This window comes from Orbicella franksi, chromosome 5 (assembly GCF_964199315.1).
Source record: "Orbicella franksi chromosome 5, jaOrbFran1.1, whole genome shotgun sequence".
Lineage (NCBI taxonomy): Eukaryota > Metazoa > Cnidaria > Anthozoa > Scleractinia > Merulinidae > Orbicella > Orbicella franksi.
The window spans coordinates 13,538,855-13,557,624 of record NC_138149.1 but is presented as its reverse complement, the minus strand read 5'-3'; the positions used below and the strand labels follow the sequence as shown (position 1 = coordinate 13,557,624).

The following is an 18,770-nucleotide window of genomic DNA, read 5'->3' as shown; positions in this document are numbered from 1 at the left end:
GCTCGTGTGTCAATGTCACAAAGTGCAGGTTCAAATATTTGCATAAAGGTTGTTTACATCTTCCAAGATGTGAGAAATGGCCATATTCCGGCAGAAAGTTTGATAAATATTTTGATATACTGTTGTCTGACTCTGAATCAGAAGAAACCAATTTAACTACATGTATGTGACAAAACAACTTTATCTGATGAAACCAGCGCCAACAAAACGCCCGTCGCTTCGAGACTAGCTTCATGACTTCAGAAGGTACTGCTTTTCACGTGCTCTGTCAAGAAAGCGTAATCTTTCACGAATCCACAGCTAGATCAAACAGTTACTTTTAAAAAACTTGAGACAAAGTCATTGTGTAAAAATAAGTACAAGCGACAAATCCATTTAAGTAAAACATTAAAAAATGTTCACCCTGATCGACTGGCGAGTCAAATTGTTTACACGCGGGTTTAGCGACGTTTCGCATCCCACACGATAAGAAAGGACTCGAATTCTGAGTTTGTCTGTCTCGGTGAGGAAGTGATAGTTTATATCACTGAGTTCTGCTTTCAATGCTCACCGTGGAAATAATTTTTTAAATGCTTGTCCCATCGACGACTGATGAAATTGGCACTTTGTGATTCATTTTTTTTAGAAATCGTGAGTGTAAGACCCTGGTGTAAGACTGATAATGGATTGGCACGGTTATGTGTTTATAACATTGGACTGAAAGCCATGCTGTTCGTTCGTTAAAAGTCCTTAGATGTAAACCGTTAGACAACCGTTAAACGTCCTTAGATGTAGGCCGTTAGACGACTGTTTAAACGGCTTCAGTCATCCGTTAGAACAAATTGTGCAACCGTTAGAATGTGTTCTTCATCCGTTAGGCATACTTAGTTAGCCGTTAGAACGTTAGGAGAGAGCGTTAGAACGCTTTAATCATCCGTTAGGCACAATTAGATAACCGTTAGTGTGGTGATGGCCGATAAAACACACGGATTTAACACGGATTAAACTCATCAAAACTCTTTTAATCCACTGTACAACACGCCATGCTTACAACAACCCGAGATCCTTTTCAAACTTATAGTGCATCATGTATACTATCACGAAATGTCTCAAGAGTACTAACAGCTAAACACTGCATTCCCTTCCTTTGTGGCAAATAAAATTGCAGTTAAAACTGAGTTCAAGAAAAAATGTCTTCCAGAAAAAATGGAATGTCTTAGTAACAAATAACAAGGATACCAAATACTCTCAAACTAATGGTTCAAACTGCAAACTGCAGGACCTTAACAAAATAGTGTTCAGTTAAAATCCTAGAAAGTCCAAACAAGTCAGTTCATTTGTCCAGGACAAAGTCTTTAAATATTCCAGGCAATTTCGTAGCACGGGTTGGTCTGTTTCTTGTCTCTGCTGTACTTGAGCTTGTGCTAGACTCAGGTATTGCTGGAGCTGGACTTGAGGTTTTTGCTTCTCTAGGGCTTTGTTCCAGTGAAGAAGGCTCTGGCTCTCCAGGAGTTTTGTAGGGTTTGACAAAAGAGCTGTTTCTCCTATACACTGTGCCGTTTTCAGCTTTCAAGGTAAGTTCTTGTCCTTCCTTGGTCTGGACTGTGTACAGCTGAGGTTCAAAATTTGGAGCCAGCTTACCAGATGATTTGGTGTTTTTAAGCAGAACCTTGTCACCAGGGAGTACTGGATTGGAAGTTGCATTCCTTTGCTTGTCAGCATACAGCTTACTGGATAATTTGTCATTCCAGTCCCGGTCTCTGATACTTTCATCCAGCACGCTCTTGTTGGGACGTAATTCAGGAATTTTGTTTTCAGCTCTCTTCCAAACATTAGAGATGCTGGGGTCATTCCAGTGGTAGAGTGAGGGGTGGTTCGGTATGCCAATAAGAACTTGTTCAATTCATCTTTCCACCTCTTTCCTTCAACTTGGGCTATTTTGAGCGCCTTAAGCAATGTTCGGTTTTGTCGTTCAATCTCGCCATTGGCTTGAGGCCAAAGAGGAGGAGATTTCCGATGCTCAATACCATTCTTGGACAGGAACTCTTCAAATTCTTCCGATACAAACTGGGATGCATTGTCAGACTTGAGGCTGAATGGATAGCCGTAATGCACAAAGATCGGAGTTAGTGCTTCAATCATCTTCTGGGATGTGCTTGAGTGCATAATCACTACTTCAAAGAAATGGCTGTAGTAGTCTACTACCACGAGTAAACTCTCTCCAGAAGGAAGTGGACCCAATACATCAATAGCTACGTCTTGCCATGGTCCTGTTGGTGGTTCTACCCTCTGCACTGGTTCAGGTGTACAGAATCCACTGACTACTTGACATCCATGGCAGCTTTTACAGATTCGCTCAGCATCTGTGTCCATTTTAGGTCACCAAACTTTGGTTCTGAGCCGGCTTTTCACCTTGACTATGCCTTGATGACCTTCATGGGCTAAATGTAAGACTTGTCTCCTCAGGCTCTGTGGTATGACAATCCTTGTCCCACGCAACACCAATTTACCAAGCACACAAAGTTCATTCTTCACACACATGAAATGGGGCATTTTGCACTGAGACCAGTCTCCACTCTGAATGTAATGTCTCACACTGGTCAGCTCAGGATTTTCTTCTGATGCACGTTCTACTTCTTTGGCTGTTAACACCACAGGTGTGCTCTCTTCTGCAATCATTTTCACAGCATCTGTTCCTCTCCACTCCTATCCTTTGGCTTCAGTGAGTTAAGCCTTGAGAGGGCGTCTGCAATGTTAGTTTTTCCAGGACGGTACACTACTTGGAAGTTGTAGCTTTGCAAGCAGAGCACCCACCGCTCAATTCTTGCAGACGGCTTGGATGTGCTCTTGTAAATGCATTCGAGAGGTTTGTGGTCAGTTTCAAGTTCAAAGTCACGACCATAAACATACAGATTAAATCTCTCACAGGCCCACACTAAAGCAAGCGCTTCTTTCTTGGTTTGAGAGTATCGCCTTTCAACATCAGTTAGATTCCTGGATGCATAGGAAATCACTCCCCAGACACCATTTTGAAATTGTGTGAGAACTGCTCCAATCCCAGTTGGACCTGCATCTGCCACTATACGAGTTTTACAATCATTCTTGAAGTATGCCAGTGTTTCTGCTCGCGTCAAGAGGTACTTGAGCTTCTCAAAAGACTGCTGTTGAGCTTCTTCCCATACAAATGGTTCGTCTTTTGTAGTCAGCTGTCTGATAGGCTCAGCTTCTTGTGTAAAATTTGGCAGGAATTTGGCACAGTACTGTACAAGACCGAGGAATGATCTGACTTCAGCCACATTCTTTGGAGGTTGCGCATTCTGAACTGCTGCCACCTTTTCTTCGCTGGGTGTGACTCCATTTCTGTTCAGATCATGTCCAAAGAAGGTCAACTTTGGGAGTCTAAACTGGCACTTGCTTCCATTCAGGGTTAGTCCACACTGTCTGAGACGGTTGAGAACAGCTAGCAAATTCTTGTCATGTTGTTCGATTCCACATCCATGTACAATCAGATCATCTGCAATGTTTGCGACACCTTCACACCCTTGCAGAACATCACTCACAATCTTCTGATACTTCTCTGGGGCTGACGTAATGCCAAACATTAGTCTCTTGTATCTGTAAAGGCCTCTGTGCGTCACAAACGTGGTTATTTGACGGGACTCTTCATCAAGCTCAATTTGGTGAAATCCCCAGCGCAGGTCTAGTTTGCTGAACACAGTTGAACCGTTTAGGTCATGGAGAACTTCCTCTATGGTAGGAATACAATGCCCCTCTCTTTCGATTGCCTCGTTTGCTCTTCGCATGTCTACTCAAATACGAATATCACCATCTGGTTTTGGCACGACCACACGAGGTGATGTCCACTCTGTAGGACCACATGGTACTTCCTCTATGATGTCTTCTTGCAGCAACTCGTCCAGTTTCTTGTCTACTTTGTCTCTTAGACCAATGGGTAGTTGTCTCACTGGCTGGGTCACAGGCTTGACATTCTTGTTAATGTGTAACTTGAGTTGGAAGTCTTTAAGTTTTCCAACATCTTGAAATATGTCAGCAAAGTCCTTTAAAACATCTCCAGCATCGCCTTCGCTGGTGATAGTACATGCCAGTGGATTACTGGGCGGTCCGACTCTTAATACATTCAGTTTCTCTGCAGTGTATTTTCCAAGCAAAGTTTTTCCAGGACCCTTAACAACAGTGAACTTATCCAAACAGCTTTTCGCAGAAACTTCACTGTGAATTTCAGCTTCAAATGTTCCCAGTACTTCAATTGGTTCAGTTTGACCATAGGCGAATAACTTCTTGCTGCATTTCTGAGATGTACACTTCACTCCCTTTTGCTTCAAACTTTCCCATGTAGTTTTGTCCACTATGTTGCATGATGCTCCAGAGTTGATTAGTACATCCTTCAACTCTACACCTCCCACTTGCAGATGTACAATGCCACTTGTTTTGTTTTCATCATTCACAGCAAAGGCATAACCATCTCTTTGATCCAACTCTTCTTCCACTTGATACGCACCATTTGGATTAGGTCTGCCACTTGGAGGACGTTTAGGATTCTTTGTCTTGCAACAAACAGCCAGATGACCAGTAAAACCACACTTACTGCATATTTTGTTTAGGGCAGGGCAATTGCAGGCAAAATGACCGGTTTCATTGCATCTGTAGCACTTTGGATGTTCCCCTGGCTTAAAATCTTCTCAGGTTTTCTCTTCTTTTTCTTTTTGTTTTACCCCCATTTGGGGTCGACAGGTCGCACGGCATTCACTTGATCATCTTTGCTCGAGGTCTCCAATGACTGCATTTGAAGTTTGACAGATTCATGTATTTGTGCAACATCTTTAAGGACAGTAAGGGTTCCATCCTGGGCTTTCTCCAAAAATTTCCGTCGGAGTTCCGGATCCCTACACTTCTCAATCAATTGATCCCAGATAGCCTCATCCAACTTGTCAAACTCACACGAAGCAGCTTTTTGCCGAAGGTGGCACACAAATTGATCGATTGTTTCACCTTCTAATTGTGCCATTTGTCGGAATCCGTGTCTCTCAAAAGGTACGTTCACTTTTGGCGTAAAATAGTTGTCGAGGACAGTTAAACAATTGTCGAAGTTGTTCTGAGCTTCGTCTTCTGGTGCAAGCGTGTAGTAAATTTCTTGCAGTTCCATTTCACCTGAGTGCAGTAATAGAGCCACTTTTTGCGCTTGATTTGTTACACCTTTCGATGTCACATACAAATGAAAAGCACGTTTCCATCGCTTCCATTGAACGGAAAGAGTAGTCGGTTCTCCCTTGGGGTCGAAGCAAGGAAGACCACGAACTTCAAGAGATTTTGGTTCAACAGTGGAGGTTGTCGGTAAACTTCGTTGCGTGTCACTGGCTTCACCGCTCCCGGTTGCAGGCATGTTGCGAAATTCAACTGAAATATACAGAAGAACCTTTTTCCAGTTTGATACTTGTCGCCAAATGTGGTGATGGCCGATAAAACACACGGATTTAACACGGATTAAACTCATCAAAACTCTTTTAATCCACTGTACAACACGCCATGCTTACAACAACCCAAAATCCTTTTCGAACTTATAGTACATCATGTATACTATCACGAAATGTCTCAAGAGTGTTTGTCTGTGGGTGGCTTTAAGCAGAAATACCATGAACTCGAAAACTTCTGGCAAACATATGTCATCAGTTGGTCATCCGTTCCAATTGGTTTCAGATTTGCTGGTGTCTAAATTATCAACTTGGTAATTTTTACACAATTTTATGCAGGCTAAGGTAGTCTGCAGAAGGCTTAATTTAACCCATCTTTTTAGTGCAATAAATACACTACTGTTAGCCATGTGACAGGTTACCATGGCAACCAAATATCTCTGGGCAACAGGGCCGTTAATTGTAGTTTTTTCAAACCAATTAAACGAACTGTAGGAGTAAACAAAAAATTTTAAAGAATTTTTTTTCTATGTTTTACGAAATTTCGGAATTGACCCACTCCTTAATATACCTGAGACCATATTGCCATTTCTCATGATTTCTCGATGTCTATTGCTTTTTTACTTTTCCGTGCACAATAGTTCTTTCCTAGATATCTTGCCAAATCTCAGTCGTTTATGAACATTAGAACTCCGGGTTTTTTGGACATTTATGTCTGACAATTTACGGCGGTCATTAATTTTCCTTGTTCCAAGTCTTGGTTGAGAATTGGATTAAATGACGTCATTTGCTCAAAAATACCTCATGGGTTAAAATTATAATAACAATAGTCTAGAAAAATGCACAACTATAAGAGCCAAAGTTTTTGTTATTCTTTATACGATTTGCAGTCCTAATTGTAATTAAATTTTCAACCTGTGTGGTATTTTTGGATAGACCTATTGTGTACGAAAATGTCAAAAAATAGATATAGAGAATTTGATCGTAGGGGCACCTTAAAGTACTCCAGTTATTCTTCTGCAAACGCATCAAACACCAAAATGGACAAAAAATACAATTTTGAAGTGATACATCGAAAAGTGCTTTGCCAGGTACACTGGAAGAGGTCAGTAATGTGAGTTGGTACCAGAGACTGAGTGTGCAACACAGCTTTATCTATAAGAGCTTTCCATCTGCTGGCAGAAAAAGTTGCCATTCCAATTTGAAGGATAAGGTTTACACGATCTTAAATGTCCTTGCTCAAGAGCTGCCCATCTCCACTGTAAAACACCTTCTTGCCAAATAATAACTGGAAAAAAACTGCATAATTGGAAAAGTTGGTGGACAAGGGAGGAGCACTTGAGTGAGTTAATTCTATTTTCTTCAAATTCTCTATGGTGCCACAAACGCCATTAAGTTAACGGTATAAGTTATAATTAAAAGTTATTTGTTCAGAGTATACACAGTTCTGCGTGTATCTTCATTTTCATATTTATTTTTCTTCCACCATCCTTCCCCGAGTTAGGTAGTCTTGATGTATTAACTGTTACTCTATGCTTCTTTATAGAAATGTGTGCAACTGCATTTACAGAGATGCACGCCTGCAACTGCTCAGCGTGTCTTTACACGACAAATGCTGTCAAACATTTAGCAGAGATTCTATTCGAGCAAATGAATATAAGAAAAGTATTTGGAGTGTTCTGGATAACATCTATCAATGTGACAAGCTTACTGCAGCCAAAAGGTTGGCTGTTTTAAGTAATGAGGCAAGCAAGCAAGAGAATAGTAGGCAGGAAAGAGCAGCAGCGAAAAGGAAGTGGAGGAGGAGAAACTTAGGGATGACCGATCCATAACCCTGAAGTATGAGGGTTTTAGTATGCTTTCATGAATAAATAAGAGAGAATAGCACAGAATTAATATCCATTAGAAATCAAAAAATGCATGGCGTACTTAACTGGACTATGCAGTTTTGACAACCTTCATTTCAGTAGAGGAATTTTTTCGATCACATAAGCAAACGTTTGACTGTGAGCAGACCTGAATTGCATATAACTGATAGATGATATCTTTGGTGCTACAAGATATAATGCGGGTTAAAATTGTTTTATACACGAAGACAGAGAGGAAAAGTTTATTTTCAGTTACTTGATGAATTCAATCGGATTTACAGTATCTTTTTAATTCATTATTGTCCTGCTGGCTTGCTGACTTATTTGTGAATAGTTAACCTATATGTCGGGTGCAATGATTTTCATTTGTCTGGTAATGAAGTAAGGAGTGTATTCCTAAACACTCTTGTACATGAAAAGTTCATCATATTTGGTAGTGCTTACAATGGTTTGTTTGTCTGAATAACATCAGGGGCTATATTTTAGTAACATCATTTATGTTTGACACTATTGATGAATGCCCCTGAAGCCAAATCGTGCAGGAACAATGGCTAAAAACTTCTTTAAGCATACGATATTCCGGACATATTGCATCGGCCTCCTTTTTATGTATTTGTGAATAAAAATCTTGAGACTAAGAATTTTGAACAATAGAAGTTTAAATCGCTCAAGATCATGGCAGCATTACTTAGTGTTGTTAGTTGCAAATAAATTTTTCAAATACAACTTGATTTCAAATAGTAGAAACATTTTCAATTCTTCATGATTAAGGACAAAGGAACTGTTACAAGTAGAATAACGTAGGAGGCACACATGTCTACAATGTGGAAAACAAAAGATATGACAGGCCTACACAGACTCCCCTCGTGAATTGCGATAGTGATGCATTTTAGCCTTCAATTAAATTTTCACTCTAACGAGCATATCTTTCAGAGATTTGCCTCTCTTATATGATATAATCAAAGGTTTAGTATAGATGCTTTTCAGCAATGGCTGGTTTTGTATTACAACCCAGTTATTCTTTAAAATTTCTTTTAGGCCATGTACTGCTGGGTGATATGTCGTGACAAATGACAAAACTTTTGTTTGAGTCTTTTTTCTTTGTTGGAGAGCCAACCTTCTGTCCTTGAAGCGGACTCCTGTTAGGGACCTCTCAATGAAGTTATTAGGATATCCGCGTGCTTTGAGGCACAGTTTGAAGTTTGAGAGGCACTCTTCAAAAGTGGTTTGTGAAGCTTTGTGAAACTCAAACTTGCAATTTTGTTTTACTTTTCGGTCGTGATAGACTCTGGCGAAATCCCTGCAAGTGTCTGGTAAGAGGAGGGAAACTTTGAAGTTATAAAACACCGCTATATCCAAATATATTCAACTAGTTTTTTGCTGTGTTATGGAAAAGCTCTTAATCTTCATTATATGTGAAATTTAGAGTGGAGTAATGTGGAGTTCTTGTAAGCAGTGGAAACCCAACTTGGTTAGTGATATAGAGCGGGACATAACTATAAATTCGACATGGTCTTACTTCACTCAGATTGGAGCAGCTTACGACGAAAATTCTTAAGCAAAATTCCAACAGACATAAACTTACTGAGTTGTGGACCAAAAATATCAAACATTTTGGGGATTTTGAACACCATTTCCCCCACGTGCCTTCACAAAAATCCACGCAGCACGTATGCACATGTGCTGCACGCAATGGCGCAATTTGTTCTAAAAATAGAAAAATTGTCCCATATCATAGGGACAGCCCCAATACTAGAAATGGCACACGTTTACGGTCTCCCTCGCTGATTATGGCTCCTGACTGTACTAAACAGAAGATGATGCTCAAAAAAGCATTGTTCAGTTCCATTAAATCTCCATCCTCCCCCTATGGAAGGGATTGGTAGTTACTGCAAGGGAGGGGTGGGGGGAGGGAGAGAATTCTCAGTGGTCTAAAACTAAAGAGATGTATGAAGGTGTAGTATTTTAATTGCATTTTCCAGAGGGCTGGGAGTATCCCTTCAGTGGAGGAGGTATATGGTAATTTGTGAAACTAAATGTGGCCTATTGATTTACTGCTCTCCAAGTTCCAAGCTGGCCTTCGTGACTTCCACATACTTTCCTATAAGAATGAAAACAAGGAAAGAGTTTCAGGAACATACCAGGACAAAACGTTCATTCATGAATATATTTTTATATCCAGCAAGTAAGGCTAAGGGCCCATTGTATAAAACACTGTCTATATCACCCATTTTAAGGTTAAATAAAGGTTCCTCACAATTGTACATGTATGCTATGTCTGTAATGTAACCCACATTTTGCAACTTGGTAACAGCTATTTCTTTATTGACATAAACTCAACATAGCATTGAAAGATCTTTTCAGTAATCTCACCTTTGTGGTAAGTTGGCCTCTTGGTTTGAAATATTAATTGATTGCACTTCTGATGCATGGCTTGCATGACGTCCCCACAGGTTACATTTCACGGCTCAGGAGATTTTGAGAAATTTAAATCTCATTTATTATTTACATTTATCTTAATTTACTGTTACCTGCAATTGCTCCAACAGCCCTTGTGTCCAAGTTCTTTAGACGTTTTCCTGTGAGAATGTCTTTTGGATAAAATATGTACAACATTGAACAGGCAAGTGCTGTCCATGAAGGCACAGAATTAATCAGTGCCTTATCTTTCATGGTACAGCACCATACCCCCACCCTCTGCAACTCCTGCAAGCTGAAAAATAAAAAAATAGTTACTTTGCATCAACAATACAAACATTTGCATTTAAAATCCCTTGAAGATTAGATCTCATAGTGGTAAAGGCCCAGCACTCTTTAACTACATGCATCTATTTAAGGTAAAGACCCCAGGAACATCAGACTATTCACGACAAGAACCAAATGAAAGTAATGTGATCAGTTGGGCATGATGAGGACCTAGCAAAGACGGAAAACACAACACAGCTGCAACAGTTTAAATCAAATGTATACTCAGTAAAATATAACACCATGAAAAAAAAATTTGAATTTGAGCTTGCCTTTTAGACATTACTAACTCTCAAATTTTGCTTTGCCAAGGGCAAGCACGTGCTTGTTTTTGTTTCACTTTCTTATTACCTGATTGCCAAATGACTTTTCTGCACCTCTGTCCATCAGGCATGTGGACATGAAAAAAATGGCTTGCTTCTCGTCCCAGATGACTGGATGACACTTTTTGTGAGCCCTGCCTTTGATTACAATGTGTTGCAAACATACAAACCCTTGAAAATTGAATCTTTGGAGTACAATACCTCTCTGGTCATAAGCTACAGTTACAAGTGTATGTCCCTTGGTAGTCAGAGTCCAATAGATAGCTTACCGGTAGATAGCTTTCTGTGTCATTTGTGTTGCACCCAGTTAAGATACAAGCTACTGAATGTGATTTTTCTTTAACTAAGCATACAAAAGCCCATTGTTAGTCTCTAATTTTCTAGAATACTTGGTCTTATCCCTTTCTCTGATGCCTCATTTGCATTTATCTCTCCTGATGGTGTCAGGGCTGGACTATGACTCTGCGGCCCTTTAGATGAACTTGATTTCACTTAAAGATAATTAAAAACAATATTAGGTCCAAACTAACCCATTATGTCTACAGGACAACAAATTTCCATGTAATAATAAAAGACAGATATCAGTGTTGGCATTAAGGGCCATAACCTGTAACACTTGTTATGGCTGAGTATCCTTGTTGTCCCCGGGATGTTACGGGTGAACTTGCCTGTTCTTGGTACAATTCACCCACAAAGTATCAAGTTTTTACGGGTGTGGGGACCAAAGCAATGGGTGACTCAAAACGTAACATTTGACAGCCCTGGATGTACAAAATTATATTATTATATATTTCATTTAGCATAAAGAAAAGTTAGTAGAGAACTCTGATGAACATAAGATGTTTTATTAGTTATTTTTTGAATTTAATTGTACAGTCGAACCTCCCATAAGCGACCACCCAAAATGGCAATCCTATGTGGTCGCTTATGGGAGGTCGACTGTACAATTAAATTCTAAAAATTAGCATACGGTAACTGCGAAGACTTCCCCATGCGCCAATGCTCATCTAACCCATGTAATAACTTTTAGTGGCCTCAAAAATATTGAATAACCTTTCTAAAGTATTGATTCAGAGGATCACTCTGTTAAACTACCCAATAAGACAAACAGTGCAAGTCTCATGATAGTTACGAATTGAATCTTTAATGTTGCCTAAATGTTAGGGGAACTGAACATCAACTAATAAGGACTGGATTGCTAGCTTTATGTTGCAGTCAGATTAGCGCTAGAGATTACAAACTAGCGTGCTTGCTTTTGACGTCACTGTAGCACGTGTTGGAATGTGAGAATTCATGTTGGGGTCAAACTGCAAATTCGCTGCTTGCTTGGTAGAAAGTGTTGACGTACGACTGTCAGTTTTCGCGTCAGTTTGTAGTGAGTCGCGATGGATGTACATTTGGCTTCGTTGCTTATTTTTTTCTTGCTGTACTGATTGCGTTGCAAAAGAAGAAACACTACTATAAGACGAAGAAGGAGAAGGTTGTTTTTATTCCTTCAACGTGGTTTATTGACACATTCCCTGCCAACAGCGACATCAACCACATTAACGCTTTTAAACGTTGCACATATGCACTTGCAAAGCATGCAAACTGAACGGCCTTGGACACTTCGTCGTCCACGCTTTGGCTGGTTCGAGTTGATGCTTGAAGATGACAGCCAGTCCCGCTACTGGAAGGAACACTTCAGGATGTGTAAGGACACGTTTCTTCGGTTAGTTAACCTTGTTTCTCCGGAAATTTCAAGGAGAAACACGAGGTTACGAAAAGCCATTCCTCCAGCTAAGCGAGTGGCAATTGCTTTGTGGAGGTTGGCTGGAGGTGGAAGCTTTCGCGAAGTTGCTACACACTTTGATGTGGGAAGGTCATCATGTGTCACAATCACCAAAGAATTTTGCCGCGCGCTGAACAGATTTTCAAGGCGTTTTATCAAATTGCCAGTCAACCACCATGACACGACAAGAGCCATTGCGCTGTTTCAAGATGAATGTAAAATTCCCCAAGCAGTTGGAGCAATTGATGGGACTCACATCGAAATAGTGGCCCCAAAGAATCCTTTCAATTATTTTGATCGACAACACCGCTATAGCGTGATCATGCAAGCTGTTGTTGGAGAGAATCTAATGTTCTTGGACACCGCAATTGGTTATCCAGGTAGTATGCACGATGCTCGAGTCCTACAGAATTCTGAGCTGTACAGGAAAGTAGTGAATGGAAATATTCTGAGGGAACCCGTGGTAAATATAAACGGAAACGATATTTGACCTCTGCTGCTCGGGGATGGGGCATACCCTCTCCTTCCATGGCTGTTAAAGCCTTATCCTAACAATATCGTTTTAAACCCGACTCAACGACGATTCAACAAAGTGCTCTCAGCAAGAGTCACTGTTAAACGGGCTTTTGGTGTTCTCAAAGGAAGATGGAGAATTTTGCTAAAGAGAATGGATAACAGGTTTATCAATATACTGGAAGTAATCCTCACATGCTGCATTCTACACAATTTTTGTCAAGAAGCAGGAGAAGAATTTGACGACCCTGAGGTTTTGAGAAGAGTCGTTGCCATTGAGAGAGAATATTTGCAGTTCAGACGTCTACATCACACTGTACGGAATCCGGGAGCTCAAGCCATTCGTCAAGCAATAGAAAATAACTTATAATGACTTGACAACTTGTAGGTTATCCTAGAAACACAACTGTTTATTGTTTTGTTTTGTTACATAAGCATATGCATGTTTAAAGCTTTTTTAATTTCAATGAAAAGTGAACAGTTCATGAACTGAATAAAAAAATAAGGAGATTTATAACATACATCTCACAATACATTGATGTAATGGAATTGTATTTTATCTATTACCAATGTAACGAAACTGTCACGCAATTAGTGTAAACAGCAAAAGCCCTGTCCCCATCCTTTTCTAGCACTCATTATATTCCATGTTTTTTGTTTCATGATCAAGTAAGTTTTCACTTATTTTTTCAAAAGTTCTGCCACGCGAAGGAAAAATTCCTGATCCCTTCTTCTGCTTTCTTCATCGATTTTCCTCTGCTCGATTTCCATCTTGAGCATAAGCTCCTCTGCTCTTGTTTGTGATCGCTCAATCGCTTCCGCTTGAGCGTTCTGCATTTCGAGTATTTTTGAAGACAATTCAATGAAAGCATTTTGATTGCTTTCTTTGCTTTTTCTTGCTTTCTTTTGAGCAGGCTTGTCAGCCTTGGCCTTCTTTCTTTTGTTTTTTCCTTCCTTTGGTGAGGAATCTGCGTTGCCATCGGAGTCGCTTGAATCAGCATGCGAAGATTTGCTTGATGAAGGCGAATTACTTGTAGTGGATTCGCTGCATGACTGAAGCACCCCTGGAATTTTCACAACTGGTCTTGAGCCCAAAACCTCTTCAAAGGCATCAAAGAATGGACTGGTTTTTGCTGCACGTCCGGTCTGCGAATTGTTGGTCTTCGCATCTCTGTAAGCCTGCTTCAAGTTTCGTAGTTTGTCTTTACATTGCTTCATTGTTTTAAAAGGGCCTGCCTCGATGACCGCTTGAACAATCTTCTGCCAGGCCTCCAAACTTCTACTACTTTCCACTTCTTCCACCCTTTCCTTCCGTTCCTCGACAAGCACCGAAGTCTGAGCGTCAAACCACTTGGTTTGGCTTACTTTCGCGCCAATTTTGTCGCTTTGACTGCTTGACTCTGTTTCAGGTCTACACTTTTCTGATGAGGAGGAAAACATCTCTTCAGCGTCGTCTGCATCCCGTATAGGTCTTGGAAAATGTGCAGCGTAAAAAGGCTGAAAAGGGGCAGCTGAAGGAAAAGTGGCTGCTGAACACTCGATAGCCGAGCCCGGGAATTGTGAAACAGCGCCATAGTTGTTCCTCTCGGTTGCATGGCCCGTCTGCTGAAAAGGTCTAACATTGCCTTGAAGTGGAAGTTGGACTGGATAGCCATGGTCATAAGTTGAATCAAGGAAGGGATTCGGTGAAGTGTGATCCCGAGACATGCTTTTTCTACGAATTTTTGCCGCCTGTTTGCAATACGGGAAACTCTGATGTTCTGAATAGAATTGACAAAGGTCACCAATGAAGCAATCAAAAGTGCTGCTTCCCCATTGGACAAATCGCGTAAGAAAAACATATCTTATTTATTTAGCACAGCTCAAGAGCAGTACACACTGCTCTTGAGTTGAGTTTCGGATCCTTTGTACTTTTAGTTACTCTGGGGTTAGATTTCAAACAAGCACATGGTCATACTCTTGATCGGTCACACTGAATATCGTGCTTGGAATTTGCTATGTAAACAAAAATGACATGTCAAGCAAGGTTCTAGAGCGAATCTGACCGCAACATTAGTTTGACAGCCCTATTATATTGCTGGTGATTTACATGTTAACTGTACTTGAGTGAACAATAAATCAGTTTTAATTTTTTGTAATTATAAGACATTTTTAAAAGGTGGTCTTTTTTTGTTTTATGAGTGACAGAGTACAATCAGAATATGTGCTTTTTTCTTTCGTATGGCTATATGCGTACGTTTTTTAATTAAGCTAGTTTTGTCTGTATTCTAACTACTCTCAAGCACATAAACACTGGGAAGCTTTAACCTTTATTTTAAAAGATGATTGCTCCAAAAGAAATTCATGGCAGCATGACTGAAATTTTACCAAGATTCCCGCTGAGAATCTTGCCAAGAATGTCGCTTTCTGCCACGAATATTGGTGCAATTCCCAGCAAGATTGCGTCAAGATTTTGGCCGCCGGGAATTTGCTTCTTGGCGAGGATCTTGTTGAGATTTGCATTAGGAATCCCAGTGAGATTTTGGCTGCCCGGAATTTGCTTCCCAACGAGACTTTGGCTGCCGGAATTTTTCCTTCTGTGCAACATTCGCGGCAGGATCCCAGTGAGATTTTGGCCGCCAGGAATTTCACTTGCTGGCAAGAGTCTTGCCAGAATCCCCAGGGTTTTCGTTAATATTTGAAATAGCAGGAGAGTAGTGTAAAGTAACAGGAGAATGATTTTTTAAAGAGCGAAGCTCTTTCATGGAACGAGCGAAGCTCGGTCCTTCCTAGGGGGGTATGGGGGCATGCTCCCCCAGGAAATTTTGGATTTTTGAATCCCCTGAGATGCCATTTCCTGTTATCTGACAGCAAATTTCATTTCTCTTTAGTTAGCGACTAAACAAACAATGCACACCTGAAAATGGTTCTAAAGTGTTGAGTTCTTCTTTGTATTAACAAGCAAGTAATGTTCCACAAGAGCTCTAGCTCTTTTACTCCAAGAGTAATGTCGTATACCAAACAAAATCTAACATTCAAATTAAAGCTATTTCTCAAAATGCTGCAATATGATCGAGGAAATATAGCATTTTTCCTTGGGTGCTCTCATTTATGATTGGGTTAATATTCATCAACTCCACTGTCTTCACTGTCATCACTCTCCATGCTTTTGGCAAACGCTTCCAGGGAGTCCAACTCTCCTTCAACCATGTCGTCAAGGTGGAGAACGTGAAGTGCCTCTTCATACTCCTCTCGAATCTTCTGCAGCTCAGTGGTTGTCTCTGTCTGTGTTCCCATATCTACGACTGTGGTGTGAGTTGCAGCTTCAGTTTCAGCTTGTGGCTGTGTGCTTGGTTTGTGGCATGGGAGCTTTCTTCTCTTTTTAGCACCTTTCCACATTTCTACAGCCTTGCTGATCAAAGAATCACAGGCAGATGTGTGTGGGACAGGGCCATTGATGCTGATGTGAAGGAGAGATGCAAGTAAGTCATTCTTAATCTGACTTCTTATCCTAGTCTTGATTAATTTCAGTTGACTAGCGCCTCTTTCGGGCCAGAAACTCGGTTAATCATTTCGCATGATATGGCCGCCGAATGTTTATTCGACAGAGCATGTTCGAGAATTGCAGTTGTTTTGTATCTGATAGAAGGCTTCTCATTAAAAATATCGGATTTGTTTTGCTGATTCGTAAGTTTGTGTTTCTTGCAAATCAAGCAATACATGCCCTCACCTTCAACAAAAACAAGCCAAGTCAAACCTGTCTTCTCACAAAATACATTTGCTTCGAAGAGCCACTCGTGTTGGAACTTGTCTTTCTTGCTTGACAACCTTTGTTTCTCATCTGTTCCAAGGCCAGAGCAATTTCTTTCGCGGCAGCGGTGGTAGTGGTGCAATACTTTCTTTTGGTCTTCTGTGAAGAGATCTTTGATTATGCTCTCGACAACACTTGAACTGACCGAAGATTTTTTAGAAGAAGCACACCTCGCCTCAGTTGCCTCAGAAGATGTTGACTTCAGACTCCGTTTAGGTGGCGGTTCCAGCGGTTCGTCTTCTTCGTCTTTGTTGTTGTTGTTGCCGCTGGTTGAACTTGCATTTGAGCGCTTTCCACTACCACTGCTTGTAGGAGCAAAAAAATGAGTTATTTTTGACATGGTCGGTGAGAAATACTCTCTCTCTCTCTGAGACAAATATACACGCTGTAATAATAAAACCTATAAAATAACACCGCACGAGACGTGAGAACATATTCCCGCTTTTGATCTGTCGGCGACAACCGGGCGACAACACGCCAGACGGAAAATAATTGAATGCATTCGCTCTCACCACAAAAGTCACAAAACTTTGCGTGTCCAGTTTAAAAAACAGTTTCTTGAATGAAATGAATTACAAAGTATTATAAATAAATATTTCATCTTTGTTCCCTGTACAGTAATAAATAAAAGTTAACTTTTCTCAAATCATAATTAAAACAGAAATTACCGAAATTTGCATTTGCCAAGTTAGCGGTAATTTGACACTCAGATTAAAGATACCGTAAACATCTTCAATTTGCATACTAGCACATCACAAAAATCGTTTTTTTCCGCATTGTAGATAGTTCATTGCTTTTGGCTTTAATTTGGTCCAGTTTTCTTTTGTGACTTTGTCGTTTTCAGTTGTTCTATTTTAAGCATTAACTTCTATTTTAAGTTTACTCTATATTCAAAACAAGACTTTCGCGCGTAAATAACGCCTCGAGCTAACGAAATTCTCCACACAAACCGTCGATAAGTTTTTCTTTTATTAGTGTACCAAATTCAATAATTATTATTTTAGTGTAAAGCCAGAGCTTAATCAATGTCGGAGACGTTTAAATTACTCATTACTGACAAAGAGGTTTTAATGTCCGTGCCGGATGCCTATTTCAGCGAGATGTATATAAACAATTTTCAACGCTGTACATTATTTACATGAACGAAAAATTATTTTTTTGAACGGCTCCACATCTGAATAAAAAAATGGCTACAGGCCTTTGAAATTTAGCCAGAGAATTCGCCGATCCCCGATGCCTAATGAACACCCTGAATCCCACCGGGATTCCCACCGGGAATAAAAAATCCCGGTGGCCAAAATCTCGCCAGGATCCTGGTGGGATTCCCACTGAGATTGCAGCAGGATCATGTCAAGATCCCGGTCCTTATTTTACAATGGAAAACTTAATACTCTTACTCATGTGTAATTTATTGGGACTTTATTTCTTAATCAGTACTAAGTGAATCAACAGTTAAGTTGACTTTGACTTTAATGGCTAATTTCACCAGCCAAAAGAAACTTTTCCCTGGCTGAAATATCACAAGAAAGAAAAGGCTCTAAGTGAATAATATTGAAGGTTCATGTATGCAGGCCAGCCAGAAAAGCCAGCTCAGCCCTTTGGTAAGCCGGCTAACTTTTTCTTAGCAACATCCTTGTAATTATCTCTTTCATTTAACTGCAAAACAATGTTTTATCATGTGTGGTACTTACAATCTTCAATTTCCTGCTTTAGACTTTCAACTCTTTAATTCTCTTTTCTCTTCCTTGCAGTGCACATTGATGCACTATGTAGGGGAAATGAAGACTTTGATGTCTTCATCCCAACTTTTGGCCGCACAAGTTGGCTGGCTTTGGGGTGTTGACTTCTGTGTCTGATTCTCCACTGCTAGGTGAGAAGATGCTGTCTGCAGAATCATTAGCCACCATAAGGGGTGCTGTTATCGTAGCAACCAGTTGAGCGCAGCTTTGTCTCTGTGCCTCTGATGGAGCTTTTTGGCTACGATACAACAAAATGACAGTTTAGAGGGTTGCCAGTGGACATTCTCAATAGTTAACTTAAGTGCCCCTATGATCAAAAAAGCCTCTAAAGTGTACTGAACACTTCGAGCCAGGAGCTGTACTGTCACGGAGTACCAAGTTCTGAATATTCTATACTTCAGTCTCCTCTATTGGCAGAGGAGTTGTCCCTATCCCTGTCCAAATTACAACAGCAAAGGTCATCTGTCAGTGGAGAGAAAGAGAGTAGGTAATTAAAAGTTTTTGCTGTGATTTTGTCGTCAGGCTTTCGTGAGGTACAGCTAGAGTCATTCCAACAAATAATAACATTGCTCCCACTTTTATATCCATGGTAACACACTTGAAAAGTTTCTTA

At 40.3% G+C, this 18,770-nt stretch overlaps 2 protein-coding genes and 1 long non-coding RNA gene across 3 annotated transcripts; 1 reads left to right on the top strand and 2 right to left on the bottom strand.

The window, feature by feature from the left end:
• Positions 1 to 7,142: 7,142 nt before the first annotated feature.
• On the bottom strand, positions 7,143 to 12,221 carry LOC145486331 (uncharacterized). Its single transcript, XR_014049266.1, has 2 exons — positions 9,808 to 12,221; positions 7,143 to 9,377 (listed from the first exon to the last, which is right to left on the bottom strand). It is a non-coding gene; the product is annotated as an uncharacterized LOC145486331 (long non-coding RNA).
• Positions 11,928 to 12,605, top strand: LOC145487777 (uncharacterized). Its single transcript, XM_081466588.1, has one exon. The coding sequence runs from the start codon at positions 11,928 to 11,930 to the stop codon at positions 12,603 to 12,605; it is 678 nt and encodes a 225-aa protein (XP_081322714.1).
• Positions 12,606 to 16,134: 3,529 nt separating this feature from the next.
• Positions 16,135 to 17,495, bottom strand: LOC145487776 (uncharacterized). The gene is made up of 2 exons (XM_081466587.1): positions 16,833 to 17,495; positions 16,135 to 16,720 (listed from the first exon to the last, which is right to left on the bottom strand). The coding sequence occupies exons 1-2, from the start codon at positions 16,850 to 16,852 to the stop codon at positions 16,135 to 16,137; spliced, it is 606 nt and encodes a 201-aa protein (XP_081322713.1). The 5' UTR covers positions 16,853 to 17,495.
• Between the last annotated feature and the right edge of the window lie 1,275 nt (positions 17,496 to 18,770).